Below are 21,744 nucleotides of genomic sequence, written 5' to 3' on the forward strand. Positions count from 1 at the left end.
AGGATAACCACTCCTAATTTCACAACGACCTCTAATATCTGCACGCTCTTCTTATCTGTATCTTAAATTTGCACAGGAGGACAGCGGCATTTTAATATTTTTTATTTTAAATATTTTATTATTATTTTTACACTGTTGCTTTATTTTTTTTTATCACTTTTATTGCTGTCACAAGGAATGTAAACATCCCATGTGAAAGTAATAGGCAGTGACAGGTACTCTTTATTGAGAAATCCGGGGTCATTAAGTCTCCTAATCCCTCCTCTGCACTTAAAAGCATTCAAAAACGCCAAGATCCGTGTTTCTGAAAGCTTTTGATTTTCAAAAAAATGGCGCGGATGATTTCCAAGTAAACCAGAAGTTATGTCATGTCGACTATTACGAACAGCCGATCAAAGCCAATCCCAGCTTTGCTTGGCTGTCTGGCCAGCCGGCGGATCTCGCCCCCTGCCAGGTTAGAGGTTAGAAATAGCCTTTTGATATGTGTGTTTTAGGAGGCTGTAGAGGAGAGAGTTGCTGCAGATAAACAGGTACAACTTCTATAGGAGGCTTTGCTTCATCCCTGTGTATCAGCTAAAGCTAGTGTGTGTATGTGTATATATATATATATATATATATATATATATATATATATATATATTGGTGTACCATGGTGCAGTATACTATGCTCATTAGAAAATGCACACCCACCCCTGGGGGCCATCACCACTGTTTTGGATTTGGCTTCTTTGTAAATAGTTCTGAAAATATTCATATTTTCATAAATGATTTTTTATATACGATTTTATATTAATATAAATATTTTTATATATACGATTTTATATTAATATAAATATTTTTATATATACAATTTTATACTAATATTTTTATATACGATTTTATATTAATATAAATATTTTTATATATAGGATTTTATATTATAAATATTAATATTTTTATATATAGGATTTTATATTAATATTTTTATGTACCATTTTATATTAATATAAATATTTTTATATTAATATAAATATTTTTATATGTACCATTTTATATTAATATAAATATTTTTATATATACGATTTTATATTAATATAAATATTTTTATATATACGATTTTATATTAATATAAATATTTTTATATATACGATTTTATATTAATATAAATATTTTTATCTTTTACGATTTTATATTAATATAAATATTTTTATATATACGATTTTATATTAATATTTTTATATACGATTTTATATTAATATAAATATTTTTATATATAGGATTGTATATTATAAATATTAATATTTTTATATATATATAGGATTTTATATTATATAAATATTTTTATATATACGATTTTATATTAATATTTTTATATACGATTTTATATTAATATAAATATTTTTATTTTTATATACGATTTTATATTAATATAAATATTTTTATATATACAATTTTATATAAATATAAATATTATATATACGATTTTGTATTAATATAATTATTTTTATATACGATTTTATATTAATATAATTATTTTTATATATAAGATTTTATATTAATATTTTTATATACGATTTTATATTACAGCGGAATCTCGGATTATGAGGATAATCCGTTCCAGGAGAATGCTTGTAATCCAAAGTACTCACATATCAAAGTGAGTTTTCCCATAGAAGTCAATGGAAACGAAAATAATTTGTTCCACATTGACTTCTATGGCATGCAATACCGCGTGTGGCCAGAGGTGGGGGGCGCCAGAGAGACTGGGAAAAACTCTGCTGATCTCGGAAACCCTCAGGTTCGGGAACGGAGTATTGTGTTTCCGAACAGCATCCGAGTGTCACCGGCACCCCCCCCCCCGCACCTCTGGCCAAATGCGGTACTGCACACCGCAGAGGCTTGAATCTAGACGACACTCGCAAACCGAGTCAGAATTAAAAAAAAAAAAATTGCTCGTATTGCTCGTTAACCGCATTCCTTGCAATCCGAGGTTCCACTGTAATATCAATATTTTATTTATATATATATATATTTTTTATTGCAGGTGAAGAAGCGAAGAACCCGCAGCGTTCCATCCCCATCGGGATCATCGTTTCCCTCTTGGTGTGCTTCGTCGCGTACTTCGGCGTGTCCGCGGCGCTGACCTTGATGATGCCGTACTTTCTACTGAACAAAAGCAGCCCCCTCCCCGAAGCATTCAGACACGTGGGCTGGGAGCCCGCCCGTTACGTGGTCTCTGTCGGGTCCCTATGTGCCCTTTCAACAAGGTAATGCAATGTAACAACAATTTTACATCATGATAAACCGCCACTTATATTTACCCCCCCCCCTCACTAGTAATGATATTTTGTGTCTAACCAGGCATGCAAATGTGATTCACATTTTACAATTAACTCCAATGACTCATTAACCACTTAAGGACCGCCTCCTGCACATATACGTCGGCAGAATGGCACGGCTGGGCACACGCACATACAGGAACGTCCTCTTTAAGTGCCCAGCCGTGGGTCGCGAGCGCGCGCCAGCGACCCGGTCCGAAGCTCCGTGACCGCGGGACCCGCGGACCCGATCGCCGCTGGAGTCCCGCGATCGGTCCTCCGGAGCTGAAGAACGAGGAGAGCTGTGTGTAAACACAGCTTCCCCGTTCTTCACTGTGGCGCCGTGATCGATCGTGTGTTCCCTGATATAGGGAGACACAATCGATGACGTCACACCTACAGCCACACCCCCCTACAGTTGTAAACACATATGAGGTCACACATAACCCCTACAGCGCCCCCCTTGTGGTTAACTCCCAAACTGCAACTGTCATTTTCACAGTAATCCGTGCATTTTTATAGCACTTTTTGCTGAGAAAAATGACGACGGTCCCAAAAATGTGTCAAAATTGTCCGAAGTGTCCGCCATAATGTCACAGTCACGAAAAAAATTCGCTGATCGCCGCCATTACTAGTAAAAAAAAATTTTATAAAAATGCAATAAAACTATCGCCTATTTTGTAAATGCTATAAATTTTGCGCAAACTAACCGATACGCGCTTATTGCGATTTTTTTTTTTTATTTTTTTTACCAAAAATAGGTAGAAGAATACGTATCGGCCTAAACTGAGGAAAAAAATATTTTTTTTATATATTTTTGGGGGATACCGTATTTATCGGGGTATAACGCGCTCCCGCGTAAAGCGCGCACCCCTAAAGTTGCCCAAATTCCTCTGGAAAAAAAGATGTTTTGTACTTACAGTTTTGGTGTCTTGCGCGGCGTCCATCGGCGGCCTCGTCGGGTCCGGCGTCCGTCTGCGGCTTCGGGTGTCCTCTTCGTCGGGTCCGGCGTCCTTCTGCGGCGTCCTCTCGTCCTCCCTGCTCGTTTCCCGCGCTGAGTTTGAATACTGCGCCGACATATACCGAGCGCAGTACACTCGTGTATTGTCGGGCAGGCTCGGCAACTCTCGCGCTGACGTCCTGTACGCTCAGGACGTCAGTACGAGCAGCGCCGAGACTGCCCGAAGATACACATGTGTACTGCGCTCGGTATATGCCGGCGCAGTATTCAAACTCGTGGCGGGAAAGCGGGTATCGGCGTATATTGCGCACCCACGATTTTGCCCTGATTTTCAGGGCAAAATAGTGCGCGGTATACGCCGATAAATACGGTATTTATTATAGCAAAAAGTAAAAAATATTGCATTTTTTTCAAAATTGTCGCTCTATTTTTGTTTATAGCGCAAAAAAAAACAAAAAACGCAGAGGTGATCAAATACCACCAAAGAAATCTCTATTTGTGGGAAAAAAAGGACGCCAATTTTGTTTGAGAGCCACGTCGCACGACCGCGCAATTGTCAGTTAAAGCGACTCAGTGCCGAATCGCAAAAACTGTCCGGGTCCTTTAGCTGCCTAAAGGTCCGGGTCTTAAGTGGTTAATAAAACGTACGTACAGTCCATTCATAAAAGAATGTGAATGGACTGTATATCATTAACCGCTTGCCACTTGCCTAATGTACATTTACGTCGGCAGAATGGCACGGGCAGGCAAAGCAACGTACAGGTATGTTGCTTTCAATCTTCCACCTAGTGGGCGCGCGCTCCCGCTGCGGGCTCAGGACCCGCGGACTCAATGTTCGCCGGCGGCCCCCGGATCGTGTCACGGAGAGGCAGAACAGGGATACGCCTTTGTAAACAAGCCATTCCCCTGTCCTTCCTTGCGACAGGACACTGGTCGTCTGCTCCCTGTAGTCGGGAGCAGTGATCTCTGTCATGTCACTGATAGCCCAGCCCCCCCACAGTTAGAACCCCTCCCTAGGACACACTTAACCCCTTCCTCTCATTTACGTTGGCATAATGGCACGGGCAGGCAAAGCAACGTACAGGTACGTTGCTTTGAATCCGCCGCCTAGCGGGCGCGATCCAGGAGGTTTGGAAGGAGCTTCCCCCACCTCCTAAAAGCCAATTGCATCCTTTAAAAGCATTAAAACCACCGCGTTTTGCCTTTTTCGTTGACTTCATAGGCATGCGCAAGGGGTGTGCCTGGATACCTCCTAATCCTGGGGTCGGCAACCTACCAATGGTGTGCATTCGATAGGTAAACCACAATCCTTTCTTGCCGACCCTCAGAACCTGGACAGGAGGGGTGGAATTTAGTGGAACTGATCTGTATTTTCCTCCTGCAGCAGCTGAAAGTAGGCTTCTCCTCCTCTTCCTTTTGTCACAATTCAGCTGCCACAGGAGTTCAATATAGGGGATCGGTACTAATATATGCCACCCCTTCTTTCCCTGATTCTTTTCTTTCTGTTGTCTGGATCCCCCATGTGCTCCCTGGCTCCCCCTCCCCCCCATTGTTTCAGGATGGAGAACGGGGAAGAGGCCGGTAAATATGTCAAACGCATACGTGTGTTGGAGCTTTGGGGTGCGCACCCCTATGGTTGACTTCAATGCTAACTGCCAAAATTTCAGCATGTGGACAATTCTGTAAACTGCATTTTGTTTTTTTGAGAACTATGGGGGGGAGGGGCAAATAATAGGCTGCTGACCTTGTTTTTCCATTGCTCTCCAGCTTGCTGGGCTCCATGTTTCCTATGCCGCGGGTCATATATGCCATGGCTGAAGACGGGCTGCTTTTCAGGTTCCTTGCTAAAGTCAACAAGAGGACCAAGACGCCGCTGATCGCAACCATCGTGTCTGGAGTTATATCAGGTGGGAATACGTGGAAACTTGGCCCTGGGTCATTGTGAAGGATATGTCAGTGTAATTCTCCCTGCTTGGTTAAATTGTGGGTTAGAGGTAAAATGGATTCATGTGTTACAAGCTATTGACATGTTAATGACCCGTCTGCAGCTAGCTCCTTATTTCAAAGGGATGTTAATCCTGTTACTGTGATTAGAGGTGACTCATGTTATGTATTCTGATTGCTTCATTATGCGGTGCCAGGCTGCCCAGCTAATGTGTTCTGTACACCTTGTAATTAACTTCCCTGATGTCATTATTTAAAGAAAATGTGTCTCAGGTCGGCTCCGAATTGTCTGGCTATATTCTGTATGAGAAACTCCAGAGTGGGTGAAAAGGGGGTGGAGCTCCCATTGTTCCTTGATTAAGGATTTAGCTTGTAAAACTGTATTTATAACCAGCAGCAAGCTGCTAATAAATCAGTCTTGGTTCCAGCATCCAGTCTTGACTCATGTGTGGGAGATCCTGTGATGTTCTTGTATGGAGAGGAGGGAATGCTTGACGGGGATATCATACCGATATCGTCACAATTGGTTGGCAGCAGCGGGATTTTCCCTTCTACTCTCCCTTACACCAGGATTCCAAGCAGACACTGGGAACAGTGAATGGAAGGCTGCTACACCCTGCTTAAAAGAAATACACTGAAAGAACTACTGGAAGTTCGTGGAAGGATTGCTAGCAACAAAACCAAGCGGGTCATCATAGCAGAATCAATGGAGATAGACCAGGAGGACGGGATTGCAGCAACGCCAGCAGTACAAGAGATGGAGACACCAGTGATCCAGGAAGAGGAATCACCAGCCAACAAGCTAATGAGAGAGAAGCTAGCGTGGTTCGGCCCGAACCCAACGGCGGATGTGGTGCTGAAAGTGATGGACCTGTTAGCGAAGGAGGCTAAACAAATAAGAGACAAACAAATAAGACGCAGAACTACAGGAGGCTAAACAAATAAGAGACGCAGAACTACAGGAGGCTAAACAAATAAGAGACGCAGAGCTACAGTTAAAACTGGCAGCAGTCCAACAAGCAGCCGCACATTCTCCAAACAGTGAGTACAGCACAGCAGACGCAAGAAAGATTCCGTTTAGCGCTTTTAAAGCTTTTGATGAAAAGGACTGTGAAATTGATAACTACCTGGCAGATTTTGAGCGACAATGTAACCTGCACCGAATAGCTAGAGGAGAGTGGGTTTCAATATTGTCAGGCAAACTGTCAGGCAAAGCTTCTGATGCTTTCCGGACCGTGCCAGATCAGGATATCCATAGCTACGCCAGGGTTAAAGAAGTGCTCCTGGCTCGTTATGCAGTAACCCCAGAGTCCCACAGACAGAAGTTCAGGGACTCACGCAAAACCACGGAAGACTCTTACGCGGAATGGGCATGCCAGTTGTCCCTGTCGGCCTCTAACTGGGTTAACAGCAGCCAGGCCACCACCGCAGAGGACATTTTGCAACTAATGCTCCTGGAGCACTTTTACAATCACATCCAGACGGATGTCAAAGATTGGGTGAGAGATCGCAGGCCCATGACTCTACCAGAGGCCGCGAAGTTGGCGGATGAATATGCGGATACTCGCAAGACAAACCAGGTCACACCACGGGTACAACCTCCACGACCAACGGCGCTCTCACACCCACCAGCCACTAGATACCAACCGCCTAACAGACCGATGACATCGAGCCCTCGCTATCCACGCCAGGAGGACAACGAACAACGCTGCTTCCGGTGCAAACAGTTGGGTCACTTCAAGCAGAATTGCCCCCTGAATGACAACACCAGGTCAAATTGGTCTCAGCCTGGGTACCGCCCACCAGCAGCAGCCCATTGTGTAGACTCGGCTTGGGATCCCCAGGAGCTGGGTCAGGAAGAACCATTGGGCACCCCTTACGAAGCCCTCATGGTACAATCTGTTATTACGGACAACAGGGAACACCATTGTCAGCTGGTCATGGGCGACAGCCCTGAGCCGGAGGGGCCCTGGAGGGAGCTGGGCAGAAAGAGGCACCGCCGGCCACCCTTCAAGAAGAAGAGGTCCTGGAAGCCGTATAACAAGCTGACCTGGGAGGAGAAGAAGCGACTGGAGGAGAGGGAGTCGCAGCGGGCGTCCCAGATGCGTGCCGAGATGTTCGCCAAGGGCCCACCGGTGGCCCCTTACACCACCACCCAGTTCCTGATGATGAAGGACCACGTGGAGAGCCTGCAGGACATGAGCAAGCAGGAGCTGATCCGTGAGTACATAGAGCTGGAGGAGTGCATAAGCCGCATGGAGGAGGAGAACAACCACCTGAGGTCACAGCGGGCTGACCCCCCCAGGCGCCATGAACTGGAGATGGGGGTGGGGGAGCTCAAAGAGGAGAACCGGCGGCTGCGGAGGGAGCAGGGGGTGGCTGACCTTATGGGGCTCTGAGTCCCCCCCCCCCCCCGGACTCTGAGCACCAGTGCTACAGCATTTCAACAAATATAACTTTTCCTTTTTATGAATCTCCTGTGATTGTCACTTCAGAGCCATAACCTGCCCCTCCCATAGCGGGACACCTAGACGGCGGCGCACAGACCCATTCGCCGTCTTCACACTGACTTCTGGTGACTCTGCAGATCGCACAAAGACTTGGGGACTGACCGGCGTGTGATCTGACGACCCGGTGACATACCTAAGTCGGAAGCAGTTGCCAAGGGAGGTCAGTCACGCCAAACGGTGTTAACCTCGGACTAAAAGCTCTGAACCCGTCAACCCTACTGGACCAGGGAAGGTCCAACCGGGTTTGCCGTAGCAGGGAGAAAAAGGGGGGCCATTGTGAAGGATATGTCAGTGTAATTCTCCCTGCTTGGTTAAATTGTGGGTTAGAGGTAAAATGGATTCATGTGTTACAAGCTATTGACATGTTAATGACCCGTCTGCAGCTAGCTCCTTATTTCAAAGGGATGTTAAACCTGTTTACTGTGATTAGAGGTGACTCATGTTATGTATTCTGATTGCTTCATTATGCGGTGCCAGGCTGCCCAGCTAATGTGTTCTGTACACCTTGTAATTAACTTCCCTGATGTCATTATTTAAAGAAAATGTGTCTCAGGTCGGCTCCGAATTGTCTGGCTATATTCTGTATGAGAAACTCCAGAGTGGGTGAAAAGGGGGTGGAGCTCCCATTGTTCCTTGATTAAGGATTTAGCTTGTAAAACTGTATTTATAACCAGCAGCAAGCTGCCAATAAATCAGTCTTGGTTCCAGCATTCAATCTTGACTCATGTGTGGAAGATCCTGTGATGTTCTTGTATGGAGAGGAGGGAATGCTTGACGGGGATATCATACCGATATCGTCAGTCACACCCAGGCAACCCTTTTACATGCTGACATTATATGCACACTAACATTGTGTTCTGGTCAAAATGTGATGCTTTACTCGGGACAGTCCTTCAGCACCCAAGGATGGAAAGGTTAAAGTGCCCCCTGTTTCTCTCCCTTCTGCCACCACAAGCTGTAAACTTCCCCAGCAGCCTAGGTTGCAGGTTCTGCTCTATTTGCCTCCCCTGCCAAGTCCGAAACAGTTACCTCTTCTGCCCACCCTTCAGCCTGGCCCTGAGCTCACCACCCAAACCGGGGGTCTCCATGTCTGAGGCTTACAGGAACACTTTACTAAGGGCAAAAGAAGGATATTTTTTTATGGGTTACCTGAGCTCAGGTCCCAGACCACAACCAGATGACCTGAGATCAGTCCGAGACCACAACCAGATGACCTGAGCTCAGGTCCGAGACCACAACCAGATGACCTGAGCTCAGTCCGAGACCACAACCAGATGACCTGAGCTCAGGTCCGAGACCACAAACAGATGACCTGAGCTCAGGTCCGAGACCACAACCAGATGACCTGAGCTCAGGTCCGAGACCACAAGCAGATGACCTGAGCTCAGGTCCCAGACCACAAGCAGATGACCTGAGCTCAGTCCCAGACCACAACCAGATGACCTGAGCTCAGTCCCAGACCACAACCAGATGACCTGAGCTCAGTCCGAGACCGCAACCAGATGACCTGAGCTCAGGTCCCAGACCTCAACCAGATGACCTGAGCTCAGTCCCAGACCACAACCAGATGACCTGAGCTCAGTCCCAGACCACAACCAGATGACCTGAGCTCAGTCCCAGACCACAACCAGATGACCTGAGCTCAGTCCCAGACCACAACCAGATGACCTGAGCTCAGTCCCAGACCACAACCAGATGACCTGAGCTCAGTCCCAGACCACAACCAGATGACCTGAGCTCAGTCCCAGACCACAACCAGATGACCTGAGCTCAGTCCCAGACCACAACCAGATGACCTGAGCTCAGTCCGAGACCACAACCAGATGACCTGAGCTTAGGTCCCAGACCACAACCAGATGACCTGAGCTTAGGTCCCAGACCACAACCAGATGACCTGAGCTTAGGTCCCAGACCACAACCAGATGACCTGAGCTCAGTCCCAGACCACAACCAGATGACCTGAGCTCAGTCCCAGACCACAACCAGATGACCTGAGCTCAGTCCGAGACCACAACCAGATGACCTGAGCTTAGGTCCCAGACCACAACCAGATGACCTGAGCTTAGGTCCCAGACCACAACCAGATGACCTGAGCTCAGGTGCCAGACTGCAACCAGATGACCTGAGCTCAGTCCCAGACCACAACCAGATGACCTGAGCTTAGGTCCCAGACCACAACCAGATGACCTGAGCTTAGGTCCCAGACCGCAACCAGATGACCTGAGCTCAGGTCTCAGACCACAATCAGATGACCTGAGCTCAGGTCCCAGACCACAATCAGATGACCTGAGCTCAGGTCCCAGACCACAATCAGATGACCTGAGCTCAGTCCCAGACCACAACCAGATGACCTGAGCTCAGGTCCCAGACCACAACCAGATGACCTGAGCTCAGTCCCAGAACACAACCAGATGACCTGAGCTCAGTCCCAGACCGCAACTAGATGACCTGAGCTCAGGCCCCAGACCTCAACCAGATGGCCTGAGCTCAGGTCCCAGACCACAACCAGATGACCTGAGCTCAGGTCCCAGACTACAACCAGATGACCTGAGCTCAGGTCCCAGACCACAATCAGATGGCCTGAGCTCAGGTCCGACCATCCGAGACCACAACCAGATGACTTGAGCTCAGTCCCAGACCACAACCAGATGACCTGAGCTCAGGTCCCAGACCACAACCAGATGACCTGAGCTCAGGTCCCAGACCACAACCAGATGACCTGAGCTCAGGTCCCAGACCACAACCAGATGACCTGAGCTCAGGTCCCAGACCACAACCAGATGACCTGAGCTCAGATCCGAGACCACAACCAGATGACCTGAGCTCAGATCCGAGACCACAACCAGATGACCTGATCTCAGGTCCGAGACCACAACCAGATGACCTGAGCTCAGGTCCGAGATCACAACCAGATGACCTGAGCTCAGATCCGAGACCACAACCAGATGACCTGAGCTCAGCTCTGACCATCCGAGACCACAACCAGATGACCTGAGCTCAGCTCCGACCGTCCGAGACCACAACCAGATGACCTCAGCTCTATTTTTTTGTTGTTTATCATTTTGGAAAGTCTGCAAATGGGAAGATGTTAACGTTTTGGAATATTTTGCAGCAGATGGGGATTCTGAAATAATTTCCGCTTCATTAACTTGCTGCTTAATGGAGATCAGTCCTAGCCGAGTAAAATCCTTAATATTTGGGGTGAAAAAAAAAGATGAGCGCCTTTGAATATGTCTGAAATGCCGGAGGACGTCCATAAAATGACAGTCAGTATCGCATCACGGCTGAACGATGAAGCCAAAGAGCTACATTGATATCACGCTGTGCAACTCGCACAAAACTGCCAATATTGGCGTGCGGAGTCTGAAATCTGTCCCCGTCCTCCTCTACAGAAATTCCTCCAATGGGAGGTCTGCAACACGTCCAAATCCACAACTGTCTTCAGGGATTCATTTTATCAATATTATTATTATTAATCTTATTGCTTTTTATTATGTTTTATTATTATTAATATTATTAAGTTTATTGTTATTTCTGTTATTATAATAATATTTTTTATTATATTTGTTATCAATATTATTCATCTTATTATTATTATTGTTGTTTTTGCTGTTATTCTAAGTATCCATTATTATTAACAACAGCAACAATAACTAATAATTATAATAACAACGGTAATATTATTATCATTAGTATTAGTTGTTAATAATAGAAAATATAATAATGAAACCAACAATAATAACAATAACTAATATGAATAATAAGATTACTAATAGCTATTATTACTATTAGTAGCAGTAGTCGTTATTATTGGTTGTTGTTATTAATTATTTGTTGTTGTTATTTTGCCATTATTATCCTTGGTTGTTTCTATTTATTATTATGGTTTTTATAATTTAATTTTGGTCTATTATTCTGACTGTTTTCACATTCTCAACTCCACCCCCCACAGCTCTGATGGCGTTCCTGTTTGAGTTGGACGCTCTGATGGAGTTGATGTCCATCGGCACTTTGTTGGCGTATTCTCTGGTTGCGGCTTGTGTCGTCATCCTCAGGTAGGAAATCCTCTGTAATGGCGCTGAAGCTGAAGTTTAATCTGTTTATATTTTGCCTTCCCTGATCTGACCTGTAGAGGGGGGGGCGAGGCCTAGAGAGTCCGTGTTCACTTACCTGTAGAGTGGGGATAAGGCCTAGAGATGCAGTGGGCACTGACCTGTAGAGTGGGGGCGAGGCCCTGAAATGCCGTGGGCACTGACCTGTAGAGTGGGGTCGAGGCCTAGAGATGCAGTGGGCACTGGCCTGTAGAGGGGGTTGAGGCCTAGAGATGCAGTGGGCACTGACCTGTAGAGTGGGGACGAGGCCTGGAGATGCCGTGGGCACGGGCCTGTAGAGTGGGGTCGAGGCCTAGAGATGCAGTGGGCACTGACCTGTAGAGTGGGGTCGAGGCCTAGAGATGCAGTGGGCACTGGCCTGTAGAGGGGGGTCGAGGCCTAGAGATGCAGTGGGCACTGACCTGTAGAGTGGGGACGAGGCCTGGAGATGCCGTGGGCACTGACCTGTAGAGGGGGGTCGAGGCCTAGAGATGCAGTGGGCACTGGCCTGTAGAGTGGGGGCGAGGCCTGGAGATGCAGTGGGCACTGACCTATAGAGTGGGGTCGAGGCCTAGAGATGCAGTGGGCACTGGCCTGTAGAGTGGGGGCGAGGCCTAGAGATGCAGTGGGCACTGACCTGTAGAGTGGGGGCGAGGCCTAGAGATGCAGTGGGCACTGACCTGTAGAGTGGGGGTAAGGCCTAGAGATGCTGTGGGCATTGACCTGTAGAGGAGGCTGGCTTTGAGTGGATAGCCACGGGCATCGCCGGCCTTTGTCTGACCGTTATCTTTCGGACCCCTCAGGTACCAACCCGAGCTGATGATCCTTCTACACAAGGACACCGAGATGGTGAAGCTGAACGATGCCGACAACGGGGCGGCAGAAACCGACCTCCAGATCACCCCGTACTCCACACAACCCGACACCTTCCTGTTCAAACATCTTCTGTTCCCGACCTGCAAAGAGCCCACCAAGACCTCCGGATACATCGTCTACGGATGTGTGACCGTCCTCTGTGAGTGCCCTCTGTCACCAAGATGTACCAATGCCAAACTCCGGGCAAATATATATATTTGTTATCCATCTTCTAGATCTGCCCGGAGTTCAGCTTCCATCGTTGCCTTTTTTTTGCATTTCCTCTAATCGTTATGTTTTCTTGTACAGCGGTCCTGTTCGTTGCCCTTTGCGCTCTGCTGGCATTTAAAGTTGAAGATCTTCTCAATGGGTGCCCCGCCTGTATCGCGTCTTTAGTCGTAATGTCCGTGGTCGCCGTCGCCATCACCGGGATCATCTGGAGGCAACCGGAATGCAAAACCAAACTGACCTTCAAGGTAGGTTCCGCCTCCTCCTCCCCCACCCCCCTGTTACCTGCCATGGCCAAAGATCTACATATTTTAATCAACATAGGTGAACAAACTCTGTGCCGATTATACAATGAAAGAACGATACTACTAACCTCCAGGGCAAGGGGTGGGCAGGAGGTGTCAGGGCCGGGACAAGGGGTGGGCAGGAGGGGTTGGGGCCAGGGCAAGAGGTGGGCAGGAGGGGTCGGGCTGAGACAAGGGGTGGGCAGGAGGTGTCAGGGCCGGGACAAGGGGTGGGCAGGAGGGGTCGGGACAAGAGGTGGCAGGAGGTTTCGGGGCAGGGATAAGGGGTGAGCAGGAGGTGTCAGGGCCGGGACAAGGGGTGGGCAGGAGGGGTCAGGGCCGGGACAAGGGGTGGCAGGAGGTTTAGGGGCAGGGATAAGGGGTGAGCAGGAGGTGTCGGGCCGGGACAAGAGCTGGGCAGGAGGGGTCGGGGCCGAGACAAGGGGTGGCAGGAGGTTTCGGGGCAGGGATAAGGGGTGGGCAGGAGGTGTCTGGCTGGGACCAGAGGTGGGCAGGAGGGGATGGGACAAGGGGTGGGCAGGAGGTGTCAGGGGTGGGCAGGAGGGGTCGGGCCGAGACCAGGGGTGGGCAGGAGGGATCAGGGCCGAGACCAAGGGTGGGCAGGACGGGTCAAGGCCGGGACAAGGGGTGGGCAGGAGGTGTCTGGCTGAGACCAGGGGTGGGCAGGAGGGGCCGGGACAAGGGGTGGGCAGGAAGGGTCAGGTCTGAGACCAGGGGTGGGCAGGAAGGGTCGGGCCGAGACCAGGGGTGGGCAGGAGGGATCAGGGCCAAGACCAGGGGTAGGCAGGAGGGGTCGGTCCAGGACAAGGAGTGGGCAGGATGTGTCAGGGCAGGGACAAGGAGGGGGCAGGGCCGAGACCAGGGGTGGGCAGGGACAAGGGGTGGGCAGGAGGTGTCAGGGCCGGGACAAGGGGTGGGCAGGAGGTGTCAGGGCCGGGACAAGGGGTGGGCAGGACGTCTCGGGCTGGGACAAGGGATCGGGCGGGGACAATGGGTGGGCCGGGACAAGGGGAGGGCAGTAGGGGTTGGGGCCGAGACAAGGGGTGTCCAATTTGAATTAATCCAATTAGGAAAAGTAGAAAATTATCTTTTATGGGAAAAGGTTTTTTTTTATGAAAGTGTGGCAAAGGCTTTATCAGGAGCTGTTCTGGGCAACGCCGTAGATGTAAAAATAAATCTCCATGGAAAATGTTTTTGTTCACCATAAAAAAAGGTGTGAAACTCTCTATCTTATCATGGTGGTGACCTCGGTAGGGGACGATAAACGGCTTCAGAAGTATAAATAGTTCAATGTCATTTCTCCACCAGGTGCCGGCCCTCCCCGTCCTCCCATTATTCAGCGTCTTCATAAACCTGTACTTCATGATGCAGCTGAAGGCGGACACCTGGATCCGATTCGCAGTGTGGATGGCGCTAGGTGAGCACCATGGACTTAGATGACGACATTATCTTCACATATAAAGTTATCGCCAAATTAACTATATTTTTTGAATATTTTTTTTGAATTTTATTTTTGATTTTTATGTTACACGCGATTTGCCCAGTCATTTATCAGGCGCACATTTTAAGGAAATAAAATGCAGTAAAATAATTTTTAATATAATTAACAAATAGACATGTGCACTGCCGAAAAATTCATTTTTGTTCGTTTTCTATTTCTTGGAAATTTGGGAGATTCGAAAAAAATGTTTTTTAGTTTTTGTTTTTCTTTTGCTTTTTTTGGAAATTCGGAAAAAGCAAAAAACGAAAACAAATTTTTTTTTTTCGAATTTCCGAAAAAAGCAAAAAAAAACAAATGAAACAAAAAAGAATTAAAATTTTTCGGAAATTCTAAAAATTCAGAATTTTTATTTTTCAAATTTTTTATTTGATTTTTAATTTAATTTTTGAGTTTTATTTATTACAATTACATTTATATTATTTACACTTTAATTTGTTTTTTCAATTGGCTTTATTGCTACCACAAGGGGCTAACAAGCCACCTGAATAAGGAAAGCGACGGTGGGCGCTCAGGATAACATCCAAAATAGTGTTAGTCCGAAACGCGTAGGGGTGTTTTGCAGCTCTGTACAAGTATTTAATAAAGGAATACTGTTTTGGATGTCATCCTGCGTGCCGACCATCACTTTCCTTATTCTGGTACGTTGGAGGGGTCAGGAGCCTCAAGGTCGGAGCACCGGGCGGAGCTTTTATGCGGGAAGGTTGAAGTACCTAGACCAGTGATGGTGAACCTCGGCACCCCAGATGTTTTGGAACTACATTTCCCATGATGCCCCTGTACTCGACAGTGCAGTGGAGCATCATGGGAAATGTATTTCCAAAACATCTGGGGTGCCGAGGTTCTCCATCACTGGACCAGATGGGCTTTTTTTGTTTTTCAACCAGACCAACTATGAAACATTTTCTGATCTTTTCTTTTTATGTTTTTAGGGTTCCTCATCTATTTTTGTTACGGAATATGGAACAGCACCGAGGAGCGCCTTGATAAAAATAAGGACAGTCTTCTGAAAACAAATGAAGCTCCTCCCAAGTCGAAAAGCCAGGAACTGGCGGCGGCGGTGTGTTGACCTCTTTGAGTTCGGAGGCGGATGGCGTGTACAGTATATTTATTAGGGGGGTCTGCCTTCATCCATTTCAAAAATATTATGGCCCCAATTGTTACATCCTCATTTCTGTGGTCTACAGGTGATGTTCAGAGATGACAACCGCCATCTGTTGTTCTTCCAATGCACGAGTCTATTGTAGAGTGATATCACGAGACCTATAGATGGCTAGCTTTGCAGTCCAGGCTTCTCCTGCCTACAGCTTGCGGTCCTCGGATCTGCTCGGTCACTCTTTGGGCAGCTTATAGTGTAATGTGGATCTGCAGTATTCAACCCATGAAATGGGAGGGTGTTTGGAGTGATGGCGAAGGATGGTGCCGGGTGAAGCCCCAGTGAAAGAATGAAAAGTCACCAACACGCCATTAAGGATTCTCGTGGATTTATTGGTGGGATGTCACAATAGTCAGATATGGTCGCCATCTTCCATGTTACCATGAGGAAGGAACCCTACAAGATCCTGAAATAATGACCATATCTGGCCAATGTGATGTTTCACCAATAAATCCATGGGACTCCTCACTGGAGTGATGGTGACCTTACTTCTTCTCGGGAAGCTAGTGAAGTATTACATTGTCTCAACGCTCCATGATGGTCGTACTTTGGCTGTAGATTCTCATGGATTTATTGGTGGAATGTCACAATAGTCAGATAAGGTCGCCATCTTCCTCGTCACCATGAAGGAACCCTACAAGACCCTGAAGTGTTGACCTTACCTGGCCAATGTGATGTTCCACTAATGAATCCATGGGACTCCTCACAGGAGTGATGGTGACCTTACATCTTCTCGGGGAGCTAGTGAGGTATTACATTGTCTCAACGGCTTGGCGATCCATGATGGTCGTACATTGGCTGTAGATTCTTATGGATTTATTGGTGGAATGTCAGATAAGGTCGCCATGAAGAAGGAACCCTACAAGCCCCTGAAAGGTTGACCATATCTGGCCAATGTGATGTTCCACCAATAAATCCATGGGACTCCTCACTGGAGTGATGGGGACCTTTCAGTCTTCTCGGGAAGCTAGTAAAGTATTACATTGTCTCAACGGCTCGGCACTCCATGATGGTCGTACGTTGGCTGTAGATTCTCATGGATTTATTGGTGGGATGTCACAATAGTCAGATAAGGTCGCCATCTTCCTCGTCACCTTGAAGAAGGAAGCCTACAAGACCCTGAAGTGTTGACCTTATCTGGCCAATGTAACGTTCCACCAATAAATCCATGGGACTCCTCACTGGAGTGATGGGGACCTTTCATTCTTCTCGGGAAGCTAGTGAAGTATTACATTGTCTCAACGGCTCGGCGCTCCATGATGGTCGTACGTTGGCTGTAGATTCTCATGGATTTATTGGTGGGATGTCACAATAGTCAGATAAGTTCGCCAAGTATTACATTGTCTCAAATCTCCATGATGGTCGTACGTTGGCAGGATCATCTCACTCTTATAGTGTAGTCTTCCGTGTTCCTCGCGTACACATTTATTTATTTTTTTATCCATTTCTTTTGTCTCATTTATGATGAGATACAAAACATACACACAATCAGTGGCAGCGTTGTAATGCCGAGGATATGTTCCCATTGCAACGTGCCAGAAGATTTATTTATAACATTTGAAATGAACTGAGAGCACAAGATTCCCCCAATAACCGGCTGACTATTGTACTCGCCGACTTCACACAAGGAAGACATATTCTAGACATTCCAGACTGAACGGATGAAGAATATAAAAAAGTTTACAGATTTAGGAAATATTTATTGTATTTAACTTGTACTTGATATTCAGCGACTTCTCAAAGTGCTACTTGAACCTTAAATGTTACCGAATGGTGGAGATGGATGAAGTCTGAGAGATGCACATTTCATCCACCTTTTTCTCATTTTGGTTTTTTCTTGTGTGAGTTTCTAAAACATCGTTCAACATCCCTTATTGGAGGATCGAACGTTCTACCCAACCAGACTGACTGTATGTATGATTTTCTGAAATCCGACAGCTGCTATCTCATATGAAACTTGCAGGTTCCACATGTGCTATAAGGCCAAACAGTTGTGAACATCTGACCATCACACCTATATGAGCTTGTTGGACATCCAAGTCCAAAACCAAACCCCCCCCCCCCTTTTACTATGGATATTAATATAGAGTTGACCCACTTTCCCACCCTTCTCCATGGCCATTAATATAGAGTTGACTCCCTATCCCACCCTTCTACATGGCCATTAATATAGAATTGTGGCTATAAACTCTTCCACTCTTCTGTGAAGGCTTTTCACAAGATTTTGGAGGGTGTCTGTGGAAATTTGTGCCCATTTGTGAGGTCAGGTTCTGCTGTTGAATGAAAAGACCTGACTCACATGTTAGGCCTCATTTTGGGCAACAAAAATAAACACCGGGCTCACCATCAGTATTCTAATTCATCCCAAAGGTGATCAGTAGGGTCAAAGTCAGGGCTCCAATGTGGAGGAACTCGAGTGTCCTGCACAAACTGGTTGAACCATGTCTTCATGCAGTTGCCCCCCCCCCCCTTTGTGTTTTTTTACCATCCTGTATTCTTCTGGGAAGACTTTCCACAAGATTTTGGAGGGTGTCTTTGAGAAATTGAGCCCATTTTGTGAGGTATGGTTCTGATGTTGGATGAGTAGGCCTGGTTCACTTTTGGCTTTCTAATTCATCTCAAAGGTATTCAGTATGGTTGAGGTCAGGGCTCTGCATAGGACACTCAAGTTCCTTCAACTAGATGAGTTTGTTGAACCTCCCATTCCAAAACCCCAGCCATTATTAAAGAGTTGCCCCTCTTTGTAACTAGAACATCCTTCACTCTTCTGGGAAGACTTTCCACAAGAGTTTGGAGGGTGTCTGTGGGAATTTGTGGCCATTTGTGATGTCAGGTACTGATGTTTGATGAGAAGACCTGGCTCACATTTGGTGTTCAAATTCATCCCAAAGGTGTTCAGTATTGATGAGGTCAGGACTCTGAGTAGGACACTTAAGTTCCTCCACAACAAACTGGTCACATCATTATTTTATGGAGCTGGTCCAAACCGGTCAACCCATGTCTTTATGGAGCTGGTCAACCCATGTCTTTATGGAGCTGGTCAACCCATGTCTTCATGGAACTGGTCTAAACTGGTCACACCATGTCTTTATGGAGCTGGTCACCCCATGTCTTTTATGGAGCTAGTCCAAACCAATCAACCCATGTCTTTTATTTAGCTGGTCAACCCATGTCTTTATGGAGCTGGTCAACCCATGTCTTTATAAAGCTGGTCCAAACCAATCAACCCATGTCTTTATGGAACTGGTCAACCCATGTCTTTATGGAGCTGGTCAACCCATGTCTTTATGGAGCTGGTCAACCCATGTCTTTATGGAGCTGGTCAACCCATGTTTTTATGGAGCTGGTCCAAACCAATCAACCCATTTCTTTATGGAGCTGGTCACACCATGTCTTTAGGGAGTTGGCTTTATACACAGGGGAGGCACAGTCATGCTGGAACTAAAATGGGTCTTCACCAAACTGTTACCACAATTGTCTACAATGGTCTTTGTATGATGGAGGATTCCCAAATATATAGAAAAGGTTGTAGGTGTGATGGTCACGTGTATACAAACATTGGTCATATAGTGTACCTGCCATGCAGTAGCTTTACACCACTTACCCTATAAAAGGGCAAAGAGAGTGTAAGGAAAAACCCATTTCTGGATCTGTTCAGTAGAGCTTCATAGAACTTTCCTCTGCTCCAATCGGTATTTAATTTCAAGCACTTCTTTCCATAGTGTTTGATTACTGGAACACATTGATACTTGATTGGTGAGTTTTAGTTATTGTGTTCATCCGCCGTCGTGTGTGTGTGTGAGGTGGGAGCATGTACAGAATAAAAGGATTTGTATATATTGATTCTTTTTTGTAGTGAGGACAAACCTCAACCGCAGAAGGTCATTTGTGTTTTAAGGCGTTCGTCCAGCCAAAACTTTTTTGTACCAAATTTTGGATAGAATGGGGAACGTTTAGAAGAACCCCTGTCAGGTTTTTAGAAACTATCCGATTATTTGGTTTATATCCCAACAGGAAACGTTTCCCAATTTTATCCAAAATAAAATCAAATATTTTGGCTGGAGATACATTGTAACCAATTCAGTTTTATATCTTTGTACTATAGTTTTTAGTTTTTTTTCTCCTATGTTGTGTTTGTGATCTAGAACAGTGGTCTCCAAACTGTGGCCCTTTGCTTGCTTTTATCGGTCTATTTCATCCACAGTGGAACAATGGGGCATAATCCCCCCTCCCCCCATGGACCCCAATAAGGGGAACAATTCCTCCCAATGAAACCAATAATGGGTCAATATTTCTCCCAATGACACCAACGATAGGGCACAACTCCTCCCAATGACACCAACGATAAGACACAATTCCTTCCAATGATGGGGAACAGTTCCTCCCAATGACACCAACGATAGGGCCCAATTCTTCCCAATGACACCAACGATAGGGCCCAATTCTTCCCAATGACACCAACAATAGGGCACAACTCCTCCCAATCACACCAACAATAGGGCCCAATTCTTCCCAATCACACCAACGATAGAGCCCAATTCTTCCCAATCACACCAACAATAGGGCCCAATTCTTCCCAATGACACCAACGATAGGGCCCAATTCTTCCCAATCACACCAACAATAGGGCCCAATTCTTCCCAATTACACCAACAATAGGGCCCAATTCTTCCCAATCACACCAACAATAGGGCCCAATTCTTCCCAATCACACCAACAATAGGGCCCAATTCTTCCCAATCACACCTACAATAGGGCCCAATTCTTCCCAATCACACCTACGATAGGGCCCAATTCTTCCCAATGACACCTACGATGTGCACAATTCTATCCAATGACACCAACAATAGGACACAATTCTATCCAATGACACCAACGATAGGGCCCAATTCTTCCCAATGACACCAACGATAGGGCCTAATTCTTCCCAATGACACCTACGATAGGGCCCAATTCTTCCCAATGACACCAACGATAGGGCCCAATTCTTCCCAATGACACCAACAATAGGGCACAATTCTATCCAATGACACCAACGATGGGGCACAATTCTATCCAAAGACACCAACGATGGGGCACAATTCCTCCCAATGACACCAAAGACGGAGCATTGTGTTTTCCCCACTGATTTCGGGACCTTTTCTACTCCCAATGGCCAAAGTCCGGCCCCCCTAAAGCCCCAAAGGACAGAAAGTTTGGAGACCCCCTGATCTGGAAGACTTGTCTTTATTTCCTTCATTAAGGACCATTTAGATGTGTTACCCCACGTTGTGTCACATATTTTAATGTGTGTAGTGTTAAGGCTGCTTATTGAAAACCAATGGGCTGCCAAAATGTCACAAAATGTGTAATGCAGCACCCTATGGTGCGTTGTTGTCATTAGCATCTCAATGCAGTAAAGCAACAACACATTGGAGGGGGGGGGGGGGGTCAAAGTGCAAAATCTGGTGCAGCTGTGCCTAGAAACCAATCAGCTTCCATAATTTCAAAGCAAAGCTGAAGTTAGAAGCTGATTGGCTGCCATGACCAGATTCTGAGTGCTCCAATTTTACAAAATCTCCCCCCCCCCCTGTAATGTTTGCTTTGCATTGTAGTAACGCACATCGAGGACAAAGATATAAATGGGCCCCTAGTGTGACAGGTAAATGGGCCCCTAGTGCAACAGGTAAATGGGCCCCTAGTGCGACAGGTAAATGGGCCCCTAGTGTGACAGGTAAATGGGCCCCTAGTGCGACAGGTAAATGGGCCCCTAGTGCGACAGGTAAATGGGGCCCCTAGTGCGACAGGTCAATAACAGGACATATTTTATACCCGGTAACCGTATTTATTGTGTTGCGTACCTCCAGTGCCATTTACATTTGCTGTTTTCTCGCACTGTGACCCGTATTATGAATGGCAG

General features: G+C 46.4%; 1 protein-coding gene across 1 annotated transcript in view; it reads left to right on the forward strand.

Moving 5' to 3' along the window:
- SLC7A3 (solute carrier family 7 member 3) overlaps positions 1–17,523 on the forward strand; it is a 38,754-nt gene extending 21,231 nt beyond the window's left edge. The window contains exons 5-11 of the mRNA XM_040334416.1: positions 2,024–2,246; positions 5,026–5,165; positions 11,665–11,767; positions 12,607–12,818; positions 12,968–13,134; positions 14,500–14,608; positions 15,622–17,523. Of these exons, the coding sequence (XP_040190350.1) occupies positions 2,024–2,246; positions 5,026–5,165; positions 11,665–11,767; positions 12,607–12,818; positions 12,968–13,134; positions 14,500–14,608; positions 15,622–15,758 (1,091 nt within the window). The 3' untranslated portion in view covers positions 15,759–17,523. The remainder of the gene's footprint in view (positions 1–2,023; positions 2,247–5,025; positions 5,166–11,664; positions 11,768–12,606; positions 12,819–12,967; positions 13,135–14,499; positions 14,609–15,621) is intronic.
- The last annotated feature ends 4,221 nt before the right edge of the window (positions 17,524–21,744 follow it).

This window comes from Rana temporaria (assembly GCF_905171775.1).
Source record: "Rana temporaria chromosome 9 unlocalized genomic scaffold, aRanTem1.1 chr9c, whole genome shotgun sequence".
NCBI lineage: Eukaryota > Metazoa > Chordata > Amphibia > Anura > Ranidae > Rana > Rana temporaria.